At 52.1% G+C, this 17,600-nt stretch overlaps 1 protein-coding gene across 2 annotated transcripts; it reads right to left on the minus strand.

Annotated features, from left to right (window-relative positions):
• Positions 1-593: 593 nt before the first annotated feature.
• LOC133240554 (annexin A8) lies at positions 594-16,985 on the minus strand. 2 transcript variants are annotated; one of them, XR_009734255.1, is made up of 13 exons: positions 16,794-16,931; positions 11,667-11,757; positions 10,480-10,574; positions 9,060-9,173; positions 7,540-7,630; positions 6,685-6,764; positions 6,175-6,234; positions 5,660-5,753; positions 5,319-5,414; positions 3,604-3,662; positions 2,447-2,569; positions 838-1,518; positions 594-701 (listed from the first exon to the last, which is right to left on the minus strand). XR_009734255.1 is itself a non-coding variant. In XM_061405590.1 (12 exons), exons 1-12 carry the CDS (start codon positions 16,812-16,814, stop codon positions 1,459-1,461), a joined length of 984 nt encoding a protein of 327 aa, XP_061261574.1. In that variant the 5' UTR covers positions 16,815-16,985; the 3' UTR covers positions 594-1,458. The 2 variants fall into 2 exon arrangements, 1 of the variants encoding a protein (XP_061261574.1); XM_061405590.1 differs by having other exon boundaries at positions 594-1,518; positions 16,794-16,985.
• Between the last annotated feature and the right edge of the window lie 615 nt (positions 16,986-17,600).

A 17,600-nucleotide genomic window follows, 5' to 3' on the forward strand; every position in this document is an offset into this window, starting at 1 on the left:
ATGTGAACTTAAAATCCCCACTGATTTGCCTCACTCCTCACTCCCAGGTATTTCCTTCCTGAAGCTGCATAATGATCTGCCCTTTAACAAAGCATTATTGTGATATGATGACCTGCATGAGGAAAGCCCAGTCCTGCCCCGTGGATCCCTTGCAGGCATTCTGACAAGACGCTTGTAAATGGATTGAAACCCCCCCAGGGCGGCATGAACCTGGACCCTACATGGACACATACGATCTTATTGTCTATCCCTGAAAAAAACCAACCAACCAACCAACCAACCAATAAACAAACCCAGTTCCTTGGGATTGTATTCTAAAAGGGAGTTTGCAAGCCAGAGCATGTTCAGAGGACTTGGCTGCAAACTGGGCTTTAGGAGGCATAGGTGAAGGGATCAGGGACATTTGGCTTTGACAGAAGAAATCTTGGCAGAATATGTGGGCTGTATTCAGAGATCAGAAATGGTGTTAGTGGAAAAAGATAAGCTTTGTGGCCCTAGATTGCATAATCAGGAGAGTAGACTCAATGGGGTAGAATTTGGCTAATTCAAGTGGTCCTTCTTTGGTTACTGCCCAAAATCCAAAGACACGTATATTCCATTGTAAAAATCTTTATTAGTCTGAAAAGCTCAACACAGGCATCTCAGTTTCTCCTGTGATCAGTTGCCATTGCCACTGGTTAGCATTAGAGATTCTCCATGCTCTGTCATGAAAGGAAAGAGGACCTGATTTTGTCAAGAGTTAGAGAAGCCCAAGCCTCTTAGAACACAGTGTCCTTGTCAGGACATTAGTTTTCAGCTTTCTCTGCTGGGAGGATGATGAGAAAATTTCTCTTCTACCTCTTCTAGCCTAGTATTTTTAGATGAAGCTGGTGAATGAACGTCAGACAGCCCAGCTGGCCTGGATATATGCGTTCCTTTCTCAGTTGCCCGTGAGTACGTGCTCTGAAACAAATAGGTTCTCACAGCCTTCTCTGGTTGTCTGAAAGAGAAGCACGTCAGCTGAGACACTTATTAAAATTCCGTATGCTCTGGTCCTTTCTCTTCAGATCTAGATTAGTAGATGGGGGTGGGGCTGAGTCTTTATGTAAGTTGTGCCTCGGGGGTTCTGACCAGGCAGGCTTGGGAAGCGCTTGTGTAGGGAGAAAGAAACGATTATGAGCTCTTGCAGACTCCTTCACATCAAGGTATTTGTTAGACCAGGCACAGTATATCCTAAGGCTGGCAATGTGCTCACACTTGGAATTGACTTGGAAGGACAGTAGAGATACGAGTCCCAGGCTGATCCTTCTTTCTGGATCAGAGAAACCGGGTGGAAAGTGCTAGAAGCTGGGAGATAGAAGACTGAAAGGTGTGCTGTGGCTTCCCCCACCCCACCCCCACCCCCTGCATGGCCAAGGCTGAGCAAGCAGGACCCAGTGACTCTGCCTTCTTAGCCTTTGCTCTTGTCCCTCTGAAGCTTCAGAGGTCGCTGCCCACCAGGTTCAGCAGGGCATTCTTGTAGTCACCGCTTGTGTCTTCCTGAGGACAGGAGGGACATGAGATTTAGAAGGGAGTTTGGTTAGAAGGACATTGACCTGGCTTGGAGTCGCCTCCATCAGGAGCTCTTATTACTAGGAGCTGTGCTTCCTGGGGGGAGTCCTGGCACATGCTTGTACTGGTTCCTATGTCACCACCCCCTCACTGTCACCTATCTTTCCTTGTTTTCCATTTCAGGCTGTTCCTACTGCCACCACGCACCCCCACCCCTCACCCTGATCGCCTATTGCTGCATTCTGAAACTTCTGAAAGGGAGAATATCTTTTTAACGTCTCATAAGCCATGTGTTTCTTGAAAAGTATAGTGAACAATAGGCATTTGTAGAATAACTAGACTTGACTTAGTAGCCAGTGAAGACTTAGGGATATATTTCTCATGACTTGACTTTTGTTAATGAAACTGTCAAGGCCTCAATTGACATTAACAGCTAGAAGAGCTATTTCTCTTAAAGTTATAGCAGTGTGATAATTGCTCTGCATTTTCTCAACTCTAGAATGTTCACTGATGGGAATCATGTTAGGCAACCCACTGAAGCTCATATGATTTATCTCCTTTAAATGTTGCTGCCAGGATTACTTAAATCTGTATTCGAATGCTACTCCTCAATTCCTACTAAACTACTCTCATTGACTCTTCAGATATGGTTCATTCTGCAAGGATTTGGTGTGTCATTTTCAAAGGGGTAACCGTAACACAAAGGCAAAGCTAACTTTTTGGGTGAACAGGGACCTCCACTAGTCACACCGGCCTCCTTGTGATCCCTGTGTGTACCACACAGCAATGAATGCAAGTGTGATACTCCCTGGGAAGGGATGGACACATGTGACTGATGGCATTGGTCACAGCATTCGGGTTTCCCAGCAAGGTCTCTGTTTCAAACTGGTGTTAGAATTGGGAGCTCATGACTCACCATGATCATGCTGCTGAGGGTTTTGCCGTACATCTTCTTGAACTGATTCTTGATAAGATTTAAGTCAATCTCACTCCTGGAAACGATGTTTCTTATCAGGGTCCCATCCAGAGTCCCTGCTCCCTGGATAAAACACAGCAATCAACCATCACTTCCTGCCTTCCTGGTCCACCTTTGTGACAATGACAAGTCTATGTTGGGTCCCGGGGGCTTTTGTAGGGGATGGGGAAACAGGAAGGACAGTGAAGCAGTGTGTGTTTGATTTGATTCTGGACACAAATTCTCTTTGCTCCAGGAACAAGACCTCTTCCTAGGGCAGCAACATCGTGAACTCTGCTTAACTGGACAATTCACAGGCACAACCCTCCCTCTCACTTTCACCCTTGAACACTCTTATGTCAGAAGGAGCCACAGGGCCACAGGGATCCCACAGCCTTTTTCATTTTCCTGGCCAGATGTAGCCAGAGAGTCTGGGGTTCTTGCTTCAGGTAATGTTAACATCCACCAATCAGAAGAGGTGGGCGCTCACCTTAACCTTCAGGAATTATTTTGACTATCTATCTTCCAATGTGGGTCCAGATACCACAACCTGCACCTAATCCGAGCATTTGAACAGCTGTCTGAGTGACCAGTGCAGCCTTTTGGACAGTAGGCAAACCCAGATCGGCACTCTGGCACACACAGGAGAGTTGAATGTGTCCATTCAAAGGGTGCCTTGACCTCCTGGCAATCCTGTGCTTTCTCAAGGAAGCCACTTGGACAGTAATAAATAAATTAAAAGGACAATTGCACTGACTTGGGTTCAAATCAAGGCTTCGCCATGTATCAGCTACGTGACCTTGAGCTCGGTTTCGCCATCTCTGGGAGGGCAGATGGGAGGGCGGACTGCACCATGAAGTGTCAGAGGACCGCGGTGAAAGCTCAGGGCCATGAACACCTGGGCATGCACCTGCCCAGATCCAGCCTTCAGGAGATGCGGCTTCCCTTCCCTAGCCTCGATTTGCCCACTGAGAACTAAAACCAGCCTGATGCACAAGAGGCTGGGATAAGAGGAGACCTAAGTGTGGAAGAACTGGGTGGTGGCTCTGAGCTCCTTGGCTTTGCGGCTGGTGCCATGTAGGACTGAGGGCCAGGCACGCAGAAAACAGAACAGTTACCTTCATGGCAAAGTAAAGGCGCTCCGCAAAGTAGCCGTGGAGGTTCCGGGTGCACTTCACTGCAAAGAGGAAAGTTCTGTTAGCAACCAGGGGCTGTGGGCAGCGTTGTGTACATGTTTCTTTATTTATGTCTTGCTTTGGGTCCTAAGGGTTGTGCAAATCTCGGCCTATTTATTGGTGCTCTGCCTAGTCCTGAAGGCTTTGTGTCAGGAGGGGTGGGGCAGGGAGGGAAGCCCAGGGACTGGCCACAGGTGCAAAGGCCCGGAGCAGGCAGACAGAAGGGCAGGATGTGACACGCACTGGGGCCCCAGGCTTGGTCTGGCCCATCGGACCACAGCCCCGCCAAGGGAGTCCCTGGGCTCTGACATTCCAGAGACAGCTCCGCTAAGAGTCCATCCACACAGCTCCAAGGAGGAGCCACCATTGTGGGACCACTGGTTTCTGAGTGTCACTTGTCAGAGCCCCTGCGGAATGAATTCCCCTGTGACACATGGGGCTTGGCTCCAGAGCAGCTGGCCCCACACTCTCTTCCATGGATGCTGTTTAGAGACTGAGTGTCTGGGTGGGGAGGTTGGTGTTTTGACCCAAGGCAGCAGAAAGAGGAGGGCTCTGAGGGAGACAGGCACGAGTTTGAACCCTGCCTGACGGCGCTGTGTTAGTGACTTGATCTCGCTGCCGTGCCCTGCCCTCACATGTGAAGACAGTGATGTGAGTCTTCAAGGAGTAATCAGCAGGAAGGGCCCAGAAAGGCACCGCATAGTCTTGCTTTTCCTTGCCTGTAGATTTATTTAGGAGTTGCTTAAGGGCAGGGGCTGCCATGGGAGCTGAGACTGGAGTAGGGGTCATGTTTAGATGGTCTGGCATAGATTACATTTATCACAGCACTCAAAGGTGCCTGGGGAGTGTCAGATGTCCCAATCAACTTTTAGGGACCAGGACATACTGTGAAGCTCCCAGGCTACTTGGCAACCAATGGGGACAACCTGATGTGGAGGTGACCTTGGCTCTATTATGGTAGGGAGGAGGAAAGTCCCTCTGCTCTGGGCCTCAGTTCTTCATTCTGCAATGACTCTTCTGCCTGTCACTTTGGCTCTGGACCCCAGGATGCGCTCTGGAATGGGTCCTCCTACATGAACCTGACCTCATGCTTGGGGGACAGTTCTCAGTGTTCCCCAGCATCAGACGACCCATCACTCAGTTTGGACTCCAACTACACTTCATCATTTCTTCAGTCAGCAACTGAGGCACGGAACAGACCCCTGACTGAGGTCCTGCTAGTTGACTATTTTCGGACCTTCACAATCAAAGCCAGAATGTTCTCTGTGTGGCTGCTGTGGGTGAGCATCGCCCCTGGGTCTTGCGCAATCCTGCAAGTGTGTGCATACACATACATTCATGTACTCAGACACCTCCACACACACACTCATACACAACGACACACACAGTGCTGGGAACTACATGGGCAGCACAGGGAGCGATCTCGGGCAGGACAGAGCACTTTGAGGGCTCTGGGTCTTCCCTAGTAGCTCGTGTCCTGGGTGGATGGTACATGCTGAGTGGGGGCTGATATGGAGGTTTACCTTGATTGATGGTGAGCACAGGGACCCAGCACTTGCCATTGAGCTCTGGGCCCTCTGCCCTTTGATGCTGCCCCTCCCCGGGGCCCCAGGGCTGGGAGGCACACGTGTACCTGGGCATGGAGCTCCGTCTCTTACCTACTGTAAGCATGGCCTCCTCCAGCGACCCATGGGTCTCACTCTTGATGCTGTCCTCAATGCTCTTGTTGGCAATTTTCTCATATTCTTCAAACACTGTGGAGAGAGCCTTCTCTTAGCCGACATGTGCACTCAGCCTGACATCCCCCAACATCTTACATCAGAGACTATACATCAATTCACCACCCCTGATTTCCACTTGGTTGCTGGGAAAAGGGTCCCGGGATCCTCAGCCCTCTCCCCAACTCCATGTCTTGACGTGGTCACACTGAGTATTCAGTATGAAGGGAGAGGCACCGACCCCTCATGGTCCTGACATTGCCTCCCTGCCTCCCCCGTACCTCTCATCAGGTGTGTGGCGCTGCGTGTACACAGGATAGTGATGAACTTCATCTCATCCGTCCCACAGATCTTCTCACCCGCTGCATACAGATCCTGGCACGCGGACACCCATGACAACCAGTGAAGGTGAGCAAGGGGGTGAAGGACCACCCTCGGTCCACCCTGCCAGGTCGGCATTCTCCTCTCCTTCATCATCTTTTTGACGGGGAGCCTGCTATTCCCATGGTTAAATTCTCTTCTTCGGGCTGCTCTAGGAACGGCCCTGCCTCGCCCTGGGCTTCACCCTGCCTCTAGGCAGTTATAAGCGCTCTGCCAGCAGGCAGATCTACAGAGATCTGGAAGCACACATCTGGGCCTCGGACGCCCAGCACCCCCAGATTCGAAAGCTGAGTTGGGTCTCAGCCTAGCATCATCAGAAAAGCCCTTCCTCCCCCACTGTCCCGCCTGGAGTCTAGATGGCAGAGGGTGGGGCCAGGTGGCCAGGAAGGCAGAAGCTGCTGAGGGGTAGCCTCACCTGTGCATCTTGCAGGGCCAATCCTGGGTCCACATAACCACTCAAGTCATCTCTGCTGCCCTAGGAACAGGAGAGGTGACTCTGTAAGGTAGGCTGGCTGAGCAGAGCAGCCTGGGCGGAGGGGACAGCTGGGCAGGCAGGTGGATAGTTATCCTATCTGGGCCTTGGCTCTCTCATCTGTAAAATGAGAGTTGTAAGAAATGCCCCAAGTGGGATGGGGAATTCATTGAGCAAAAGTAAGCGCCATGCCTGGCATGGGACCTGGTGGTCAGGACCTGCCCAATGATGTGCCCTCTTCTCCTGCTTCCTGGAGAAGTGCAGGGGCTCTGCAATGAGGGCCTTCCAACCATGCTGGGATGAAGCCAGTGAGCCCAGGCCCTAGTGGTTGTAACACACCCTTGTCCCCACCTCACCCAACCCCAGCAGCTCTGGCCAAGAGCGGCTCTCTGGGAGTGGGGAGTGGCTGGGATCCCCCAGACAAGGGGTTCCCAGGATCCAGGGCTGTGATACCTGCAGGAGGCACACCAGAATCCTCTCCAGGTAGCCACTGGTGTCTGCTTTGATGTCTTCTTCCAGGTTGGACCCATAGTCTGCAGGGGATCAGGACCGTGAAACTTAAACCTGCTCTTCTCCTCTCAGCCCCGTTTCCCACACTTCTCCTGACTAAAGCCTTCTAGGAAGGATGAGTCTTTGGTACAGACAGTGTCTGCACTGTGCAAGTGTCTGAGAGGCAGAGGCTCCCCACTGGTTGTCGTTCAGGGCAAGGAAGAGACATGGGTTGCTGGCCAGGCTCAAAACACAGAGATGGGCCAGTCTAGAGAGCCTGAGCAAGCTCCATTTCATCATGTGGCTCATCAAGCCAGAACCTTCACACAGACTCCTCACCAGCCAGACCTTGAGGAAGAGGGCTTTGCCTTGCATACCATGGACTCCACGATAGCTAGCTTGGGCTCCACATCCCCCACTGCTGAAATGGGGCCCTGCATGGTCCCTGGGGTCAGCCTATGCCCAGCCAGGAAGGTACCAGCCCCACCATGCACTGCTGAAAAATTTTGTGGCCTGCAGCACTGCCATACTCTCAAGGGGCAGAGTTTAGTGTCTGCACGCCCTTCCCTCCAGCAAGCAGCCTGTGAGTTTAGGGAGCTTAGCGGCTAAGCCTGAGCCATATCTGACCTCACTATCAGGCATGGGATTTGGAACACAGTGGGTGCTCAAGTGTGGAAAAGCCCATAAAGAGTCCTTTCCAATGCGGCACAGTACACTTCTTGTCTCTTTATTCCTTGCTACGCTGCCAAAGCTCATGGCCATTCCCAAGCTAGCCTTTAACTCAGGGCCCACATCTTCTCTTCTTGACAGGCCCCTTACCTTCCTCGTATGCCTTCATTATCTCCTGCAGCTGGTTCTTGGTCCGAGAAGCCAGAATTTCGATGATGACACCCTCTTTGGTTCCTATGCCCTGTAGATAAAAATCTCTGCTTACTGGAGAGGACCGTTTGCATGGTCCTGCTATGTCCACACCCTTTTTTTGTCAAGAGGCACGAGGAAGAGCCCTAGGAAGATCTCATCATCGCTCTGCTGGGAGGCCTCTGCTGGAGGATGTTACTAGAGGAATCCACCTGCATTTGTCTCCAGTGGTGGCTGTTATGGGCAAGTGATGTGATGGGAAAACTGGGTTTCAGCTTGCCCCTCCATAGCTGGGTGGTCCCAAACAGGTTGCTCGACCTCCCTAAGCCTAAGGATCCTCATCAGGACACAGGGATAATAAATCACCCCCGCCGGGGGTAGAGGGAATAGATGTAAAATGCCCAGCAGGTCCGTGTACACAGTAAGTGACCTTTCCATGGAGATGATTTTTGTTCCTTGGTCCTGACTCCTGAATCATCTTCAAATGCAAAAGGATCAATGGGAAGTAAAGGGCAATTGGAGAACCAGGCATAGACAGCAGAGGCTGGTTCCTAATTCCTGCACACCTGGTCTAGTGGTGTCCCGAGAAGGACTGATTCTGGCTTTATCAAGACCAGATGACGCAGGAGGTCAGTCTGTTTGGTGGCAGTCTGAGTGACAGGAATGGAGTAAAGGGACAAAGTAGGTGATTAAACAGTTAATCCCACTAGGGGATGGTCAACAGAGAAAAAATGTGGGAGAGCCCTGTAAGTTAATGGTCACTTAGGAAAACAGGTTTACTTAACCACAAAACCAAGCAGCCTTGCTTAGCAACAAAACTCTGCAACAGAAACATGAGACATTCCCCCAGACAATGAAACAATGGTGGGATGAGACCCACATCCTGCCCAGGGAGCTCAGTAAGCTAATGATTGCCAGGACAGGCTCTTCTGCCTGCACTAAAAACAAAAATTAAGGAAAAGGAGATCTTATATTGAAAACTGAGATGATTTACTATATTTTAGTATACATTACAGCCTTTTTGCTCATTTCCACTGTTTCATGACAGTCCCGGTTTGACTATTTAGGAACAAGAAAATCCCCTACCCATCGTGGAGGAGGAAATGATGATTGAAGTTTGGCGTCCTGTCAAGAATGAGGAAGAAGGTGGTCTTCTCCCCCTCCCCACTTTTCCTTTGATTATAAAACTGTAGCCCACTTAGCCTCACAAGCTTTCTATTCTAATAAATCACTTATCTGTCACTTTGTCTCTCACCAAATTCTTTCTGCTCTGAGACAGAAGAACCTATGTTCTACTAAGTCCTGAAATGCATCCTATGGTCTCAAGCTCCTAGCTTGCTGAGCTCATTCCAAACAGTGGCTCGAGGAGAGTTTGGAGCTCCCTGTGCCAAGCTCTCTGGGGAAAGGAGTCCTGGACACCATCCCCTCATTCAGTCCTTGTAAGTGATTCTTCCCCTTCCCCAACCAACTTGCTTGGTTACCTTCATGGCATCATATAGCTCCTTGGCTTCGTATCTGTATGGTGGGTACATGAGGGCTATGATGAGCCTCTCAAACTTGCCACTCAGCTCTGACTTCAAGGTCTCGATGAGATCCTAAGGCAGGAAGAGGGAATGATGATATTCTGGGTGCTGTACCCACTGGAGTGCTGGCGAGGATGGTGGTGGGGCCCAGGGGCTCTGGCGAGATTCCCAAGTAGGCTCTGCCATGTGCTGGTGCTGGCTGGGGTTTCTTGGGCCAGCAACTCAGCCTCTCTGAGTATCATTATCCTTCCCTGTGGAATAGATACCATGGCATCCCTGCTTCATGCCATTGCTTAGGGGATTGGCAGAGAGATGCCAAGCCCTTTTTCAGTGCAGTGTTGGACACACCATCATCCCTAAATACAAGTTTGTCATTACTCGCCATCGAGTCCCTGTCATTTAGCCCCTAGACACTCAACAAATGAGTGAAATGAATTAAGAAATCTACTTTATGCATGTCTCCCTCTAAGGGCACTTGTGTTTGCAAGAAGCCACAAGGCCACACACAGCTCATCTCCTCACAACTAAAGGACCAATGGCCTTTTCAGATCTAGATTTCAAACCCAACCTTGTTTCTTACAGGCTCTGGGGACTTGGACAACATCCCCTACCTCTCAGAACATCAGTTTCCTCTAACATCAAATGCAGAGAATAATACATAGCTGTGAAGGTTAAGAGAGAGAAATTATTTTTTAAAAGAGCATATTGGTTTCTCATATGCAGTGCTTGGGTTTTGCCACTCGTCTTTCTGTGTTAAATGTCCACATTACTGATGTGTGCCGATGGAGGCTTCCAGCTACCACGACTCTGCACGCATTTATTACTCTCTCTAGCTGGCACACCAATGTCTGGCTCTGTCCTGGGGGCAGCGGGAGGAGGGACAAAGCCAGACTGTGCTCCCTGCCCTTGGATTCCCCCCACGGCTAGAGGGAAAGTGCACGCGAATGGCAGCTCCAATGTGAGGAGACCACCCCGTCGCACGGCACAGGGCCAAGTCTGCCCTGCATCCCTGGCATGTACGAAAGAACAGGGCCTTCCAGGCTCAGGAAATTGGACGAGCAAAGTGTAGAGGCAGGGAAATAGCTCAGGGGTGGGGCCCTGGAGCAAATGTAAGGGAGCAAGTGAGAGAGAGGTTGGGAAACATGTGGTGGGGAGCCATCTGTAAGTAAGTTTTCTAGGTAAAACACAGGATGATGAGTTAAATCTGATTTTCAGAGAGAAAATGCACCATATTTTCAGCATATGTCCCAAATGCCAGTGTCGCCAGTGGGCGGGGCTCCTGGTCAGCTGGAGCTTGTCCAGCATGCTGCTGCCTCCCCGGTTATCTCCGGCGGCAGCAGTCTCCACAGCCCACCTGCGCACACCTGCCCGCCCTTACCTTGCCAAACTGAGCCTTGAAGGACTTGGCGATCTGCTGCCGCTGTGCGTTGCTTCTCTTCGTGAGCACGTCGATGATGGCCTGCTCGTTGGTCCCTGCAGGGGCGTGGCATGAGCACCCCCATTTCCCCCAGGGGCTGATGGGGGCTGGGGAGGAGGGAGGACAGCTGCATGGTGGCCAAGCAGTGGGGACGCATAACCTGGAAAGCTCCCGAACCTGGTGATTTTCATGGTGTAGACAAGACAGACAGAAAATCTACCTGTCCACCCCTGGCCCACACAATGTGGGTGCAGCCCAGGCTCAGCCTCACAGTGCTGGGCTCTGAGGCCCCTCTGGTCGTCTGATCTGCTCTGGACGTCGCCCAGGGCTCACGTCCAGCCCTGACCTCCCTCGTGCTGGTGACTGTGGGGGATGGTGGGGACAGAGGATCCAGAAAACCAGATCTGATTCCCGGTGCACTGACTGGGTGGACAGGAAGCCAGTGGCTCTCCAAGCCACTGCATTTTTTCTTTGGGAAATGGAGATAATAATAAAGATTTCATAGGAAGCAGAGGACAGAAAATTCCTTCTTAGTTTGTCTGGGAATGGCAGTTTTTGTTAATGCCCCAGTTCACCAGTTGGAGCCAGTGACAGGGTAAATCCTGCCTAGGGTGACAACATGACGGCTGTCTGGGCTGGGTTATCCTAATCCCAGCGGGCCTCCAGCCAGCCATCAGGAAAGCAGACGCTGGAGACAGGACGGAGCCGGCCCTGCGGCCAGCCTAAGCCGGGTCCGGGGAGATGCTGCAGAGTCTGCCTGGCTGGAGCCCCCTGGGACTAGGTCAGCCCCCACCATTCCCAGTATTGTCCCATCTGAAATTCACAGTGACACACAGGGCCCGGAGTTCTTGGGGCTATTTTACGAGTGCGAAAGCTCAGGCTGAGTGAGGGGAGGTCCCTGCAACAAGGGCATGCAGGAACACGGCAAGTGGTCTCCTGCTTCCCACCCCCGTTACTCACAACCGCCCTCCCACCTCCAGTCTTCAGGCCCCTGTAGACCTGTGCTGGGGAAGGTGGGCCCTGTGTGATTCTCTGGCTGCCAGTAGATGATGGGGAGACCCTGACTCCCAAGGGTGTGAGCAGAGGGGTCTTGAGCAGAATGGCAGAGCCCCAGAGAGTCACTGAGTTCCCGTATCAAGGCCACTCACCAATCCCCTTCATGGCTTTGTAGAGGGTCTCTGCGTCAGGGTCTGGGTTGAAGTGGGGGCTGCCCTTCACTGAAACGCCCTCTTGTTCAACCTGCAAGAGAATCCAGGCCTGCTCAGCGCAGGAGCGGGGAAAGCAGTGTGCCTTGCAGCTGCCTCAGCGGGGCGGGCACCAGCTCGGCCCCTGCCGACCAGCGGCTGAGCCTCCAACCATCCTGGACCTGCCTGTTCTCCCAGGGCAGGTGGAGGCTGCAGCTTCTGGACATGCTAGTTTCTGGCAGACTGTGCTGAGGAAGGGGCACCTTCGTCCACTCGGCATCAAGTTGCCATACGGCCCCCTCCTGTCAGGGCTGCAGAGGCCCCACGTGCCTGTTAGCGCCTTGGTCAAGGGGAGGCCTGGAAGGAGGGGCTTCAGGCTGGAAGGAGGGGCCTTCTGAGGAGGAGTGGATCAGTGCCACCCTAAGAGATGGAATCCCAGCTCTCAGCCCTAGTGCCAGCCCTGGGGAGTTGGGGCTTGTAGGCTCAGGCAGTGTAGGGGAAGACCTCACAGGTAGCTGGCACTGTGGCCACTTCCAGAGCCACCGTGTCGATTGTGGGACATCAAGAAGCGGGTCTAGAGACTGGACTCCAGCCTTCAGCTCTCCCATGGCCAGCTGCCCTGTGGGGACCATGCCTCCAACCCTTCTGCACACCCGTCCTGTGCCATGTCTCCTTTCTAGCTCTGGGTCCTTAGATCCTCAGGTAGACATTTGTTTCCTCCTTACTTGCACTTTCTGGGTTTTTGTGATGATCAATGGACTTTAAGGAAAATTAAAAACAACAACAACAACAAAAAATTTGGGAGGATAGAGTTAGAGTAGGGGGCTTGGCCTGAAAAAGAATCATCAGGGGCTTGAGGCGGGTGATGCTGAAGAGGGAGCATCCTTTAGAGTCCAGCGACGGCTTCACTGGGGTGACAGGGGTCAACCATGGAATCTCTTAGGAGATCCGAGAGGCCGAATGACCCAGGGGTTGGTCACTCCAAGGCATTAGCTGCGTAGGGAAGGGTTCCCCAGAGACCATGGCCTGACTGTGAGGACTGCTGGTTTCCCTGGGGGCTCTGTGGGACTGCCTCGTCTCCTCTGCAGAAAGGCCCCTTGTTTGCAGAAAGGCTCCTTGTTTTAACAGGCTGGCGCCAGTCGGAGCCACAAAACCGCTCCCATCCCTGCCCCTGTGCTGGGGCGTGGGCTCTGAATCAGGCTGTGTCTCCCTTAGGCAGTGCCATCTGAGGCAGGCAGCAGGCCCAGCCACCCCAGGTCCCTCTAGCACCACTGGCAGGCAACAGGAAGGGACAACCCTGCTCAAAGCTGCAAGGACAATGATCGAGTAAGGAAAGTCTTCATGGAGCTGGACATGCTGCCTGCAAAGTGTGCGGATGAGGCAGGAAAGCCAGATTGAGCTCAATCTGCCCTCTTCTTGAGAAGTGGGCGCTTATAAGAAAGTAGAGGGCCAGGGCACCCAGTTGAACGTCCTGACAGCTCAGGGTCTTTCCAAGTCCTCAGGCTCTTGAGGGGCAGAGAGTTAGCTTTAGAAAAAACAGCATAATGTTCTGAAAGTTGTGAAATAAACCAGATAACCAAAGTCCCTGGGCCCTTGATTTCCAAGTCTCTAATCCAAGTCTTGCCTGAGGGCTCCTGAGACTGGTGCTCTGCAGAATTTCTCAGGTGCAAATGAATGATCCCTCTTAAGTGTGTGTTTTGGGAGATGGGCAATAAAGGAGTGGAGGGAGACTGGAGATGGGGACTGAGTTTGAAGGAGACTCAGAGACCCTTCAAATGGAAGGGAATTTAGTCCCATTGCATTTGGTCTCCCACGCGCCTGTTCAGCTACTCCTCCTATCCACCCCTCATCCACTCATCTACTCTTCCACTTATCCAGCCACCAGTCCACTCATTCATTTACTACCCAGATGTCCCACTCCCACATCATTCCATTCATCCATCCACCCATCCAGTCACCACATCCATTCATCCTTCCTCCCTTCCTTTGTCCTCCCTTTTCCCCTCCTGTTTTTCCTTCCTTCCTTCCTGGCTCTAGCTAGATCCTGAAAATGCAGAGCAGCTTCCCATCCATGGTATATCTGTAAAGATATTATTTTTGCGTAAAAGATAAGAAGCCTTTCTGTATCCTTTGCTTGAATTTCAAATGTCTGGTGACAGATTTTCCTACTTTACTTCTTTAGCACCAAGTTTCATAGAAGAAATTATTAGAAGTAATTCCTTGTGGCAATTTGATCCAGAGAGCCTGTGTGGTCCCAGATGTTGCCCAGCTGGGTGCACGCATAGATCACAACCCTTGTTTGTGGAGTCACAAGCATCTGTTACTACTGTTAAAGATTTGAGCAGGTCCTATGTGCCAGGCTTTGTGTTTTAGAGGCTTTAGGTACTTCAGATGCAATGCTCTTCTTGACATCTTTGCCAGTGGCATTAGGTAGTTATGAATGCCCCATTTCACAGACTGGGCTTGGAGAACTTGGCAAGGCTATACAGCTAGTAAATGGTGATGCTGGACTTAACACACAGCCTGACTCAGAAGCTCAGCTGTCTGCCGCCCCCCTGCTATCAATGACTCAACCTTTTCCAGACACTGAGGTTTCCCAGAACTCTTCCCTGAAGGAAACCTTGCCCACAGGAATGCAGGTTGTTCGTGAGTGTTGGGTCATCTCAGATCTCAGTGCTAAGCTCTGGGGCCACCCAGGGGGAGCTTTCCTCCTGCCTCTTGCCCCAGGCTGGCACTCAGGGGCTGTGCAGCAGTTACACACCAGGCTGCATATTCTAGTCACCATGGAGTGACGGATTCAGCGGGTCTGAGGGTGTGCTCCAGAGGCAGTGTTGGTAAATAGCTTTCCGAGGCTTGTGATTTCACTGCAGTGAGAAGCCTCAGCCTCACTTTCCACACTAAGGTTTTACAGGTGAAAAGACAATTTCCTAGGAATTAGACCCCTGGATGTGAGCAGGGGGTGTTGGAGCTCCAGATATTCTATTTAAGACCAACCCCCCCCACCCCCCCACCACGTTGGAGGAAAGGTCTGTCTAGGTCCTTCCTGGGTCTTGTGTAAAGCGGGCCAGTCCATACAGAAACATTTTCACTGAAAAGATGACTCAGTCTGGCTTGTGACTCTCTGTCTATTATGTATCTGTGAAGGTCTCAGGTGAATTGCCACACCCTTGCCTTCTCCTGTCACAAGGCTGCTGGGGAGAACTTGAGAGACAAAACTTCCTCTCATGAGAGGCACAGACAGGTTCCCTCGAGCTGATCTTTCACATCCCTTGGGTCCAGTCCTGGTCTTGTTAGAGGCTCAGAGGTCATCTGTCCCTCACTGGAAGCTCAGCCAGTCTCACCTGGGGTCCACCTGTGATCTTGATGCCCTTGGCTTGTGGGTTGCCAAGCCCCACAGAGTTTGAGCTCAGCGTCAGACTGCTCAGAGTCTAACCCAGACTCCAGCATTTCCTAGCGTGGCAACCTTGGACGCCGTCTTATCCTCCTTGTGCGTCCATTTCCTCATCTGTCAGTAAGGATACGGGCATTTCTATGGCAGAGATGTCTTGAGGCCCAAGTGAGAGATTGACACAAGAATGTCCAGGGCCCAGTACATGCTCAGGAAGTGTCATTGTCATCCCGCCAGGTTGGCCAGGTCCCTACAAGGAGGCTTTTGCCTGCTTGGCTGGGTGGGCCACAGGGATGGGCCTTTACCCTGCCCCTGATTTTGGGAGCAAGGCCCAGAATCAGGCCGCCCTGGGCAACAGCTGACTTTAGAAAGTGCCCGGCACTAGGTTCTCCCTGACACATCTGCCTCCTCAAAGGCTGGTTTCCCATCAGCTGGGATGAAGCTGGAGGCCAGCCTGGCCCTCGAGCTGTCCTGGCTGCCTCGCCAGGGCCAGACAGTCACCCTACCTTGCCCCAGGCCTCCTCTCTGTCCCTCCTGTCCCGGCCTAGCATGTCTGAATCTGAGAGCTCCTGGGAAGTGATATTTCTGACAAAGAGATTTCCTGAATTGGGATAAGCCCAGGTTGCCCACTGAGACTCACAGAGAGCCTGGGGGCGGGGACAGAGAGAGACCCCAGTTCACACTAGACCCCCGTCTGCTAGCTGTGGGATTGAGCAAGTCATTAGATGTCGCTGAGCCTCAGTTTCCTCCTCTGTCAAGTGGAAAGAGCAGCCTTTCTAGCCCAGGGCTGCCTGGGGATGAATTGAAGGTGTGCGGAGCACATCCCCCCACCCCCTCATTGAGTGGGGGATGTCACCCACTCCCCATCTTCCTCCCCTTCCGTGTTCTCACCTTGGACTCAAACCCAGGTGAAACATTCCTGAGAATTCGTGCATTCATCTGGACATAGGAGACTTAGGGGCAAAATGTGTCGTCCCTCCTAACTCAGCCATCTGTCACTGTAAATTTCACTCACAGATTTCAACTGTACAAAACCTCTGTGGGCTGGGCTGTCCTCCCATCCCGTGAGGGGTGGACATTGATGAGGCCTCCAACATCAGCTTGTTCAATCAGGATGCTCTCTAGCTCAAGTTCCTTCAGTGGCTCCCCACTGCTCTTAAGGTAGAGCCCAAGCTCCTTTGCCTGCCATGGGTGGCTCTGTAGGACCCAGCCCTGTCCTGCTTCTCTAGGTAGATCTCGCCTGATCCGCCACCCTCCCATCCAGGACCGTCAGGCCTATTTCTCTTTAAAACCAAGCTTCCCACTCTTCTGAGCCTTTGTACATTCGGTTCCCTCTCAAAGGAAACGTTTTCCTTGTTCTCTGTAAACCTGTACACACACCACACACACAGACACACAAACACACCTATCACTTAACCACGATTCCCCCTTGCTTCCAGCAGCCTGACCCCTCCATTTGGGTTCTCTCAGCCCCGCAGCTTCCCCAGCTGCATTTTGAGGTCCCTTTATCTGTCCGTCTCCACTGTTTCCATTGTTTCCAGCCATGAGCATCCATGGGGCTGGGCAGTGTCTCCTTGTCTTCCTCCCCAGTGGGCAGCCCAGTCCAGTGCCTGGCCCCACAGGCAGCAGGGGTTGCCTGAGCTGACTTCTCTCTAGACCAACAGTGTGTGGGAACCCTCCCTCTTTGCTTGCTCTGCACTTACCCAAGCTTTCCACCAGGCCATGTCGTCCACCTCACCGGCACCTTTCCCCAGGGAGACGGAGATACGCTGGTCGGCCCTCCCTCCACTCAGAGACTGCACACTCACTCCGCTGCACTCAAAAGAGCAGGCAGCTTGGGGTAGGGTGTGGTAGCACCAGCAGGCAGGCCCCAGGCCCCACCCAGTACCACCCCTACTCTGACCCCACCCCCGGGCCAGGCCTAGCTCTGGGCTCCTCTTGTGGCTTTCAGGCCACACCTAGCACCAGCCCAGACCTGCCCTTGGAAATCCATTACTTGCTGCCAAATGTTTGAGCTGTGGCTGTTACACAGCCTGGAAATTCTGAGTTCCAACCTTTGAAAGCCACACTTAGTAAATGGGGTTGTTTATTCACTCTTTGCTAGACCTGATTTATATAAAAGAGGGGCCTATTTATTGCAAGGCATCTCCACAATAAACAATGCAATGGGGAGCTCTGCAAAAGACATAAAGTAGAAGCACCCTACACATATTGGGGTGTCTCTATGCCTAGATGCCTCTTTAATCACTCTGTGTACTCTGTCCCTTTTAAGCTTTGCCACAACCCTAAGAAGCGCGTGAGTGTTCCATGTAGTATAGTAAGAAATGGAAACTCCCAAGTTAAGATAATTTGCGTGAATCACACTGCTTGGCGGGAGAAGCCACAGGATCCACCAGGCCCCTTTGACTTGCCTGCTCTGCCCTTCGCCCTGGAGTATGAACTGGCTGCCAAGGGAGGGAGGAACCTCTTGGAAAGAGATTAATATTTTCCTTTCTGGAATTTACTGTCCC

Source organism: Bos javanicus, chromosome 28 (genome assembly GCF_032452875.1).
Source record: "Bos javanicus breed banteng chromosome 28, ARS-OSU_banteng_1.0, whole genome shotgun sequence".
Classification (NCBI taxonomy): domain Eukaryota; kingdom Metazoa; phylum Chordata; class Mammalia; order Artiodactyla; family Bovidae; genus Bos; species Bos javanicus.

What these genes read in the sequence shown, in the direction of transcription:
- LOC133240554 (XM_061405590.1), bottom strand. Translation starts at nt 16,814, where the DNA reads ATGGCCTGGTGGAAAGCTTGG. An exon ending in CGCCACACACCTGATGAGAG is followed by an intron (nt 5,415 to 5,659) that starts GTACGGGGGAGG and finishes CTCTCTCCACAG; the next exon opens with TGTTTGAAGAATATGAGAAA. An exon ending in CCCTCAGCAGCATGATCATG is followed by an intron (nt 1,519 to 2,446) that starts GTGAGTCATGAG and finishes TCCTGTCCTCAG; the next exon opens with GAAGACACAAGCGGTGACTA.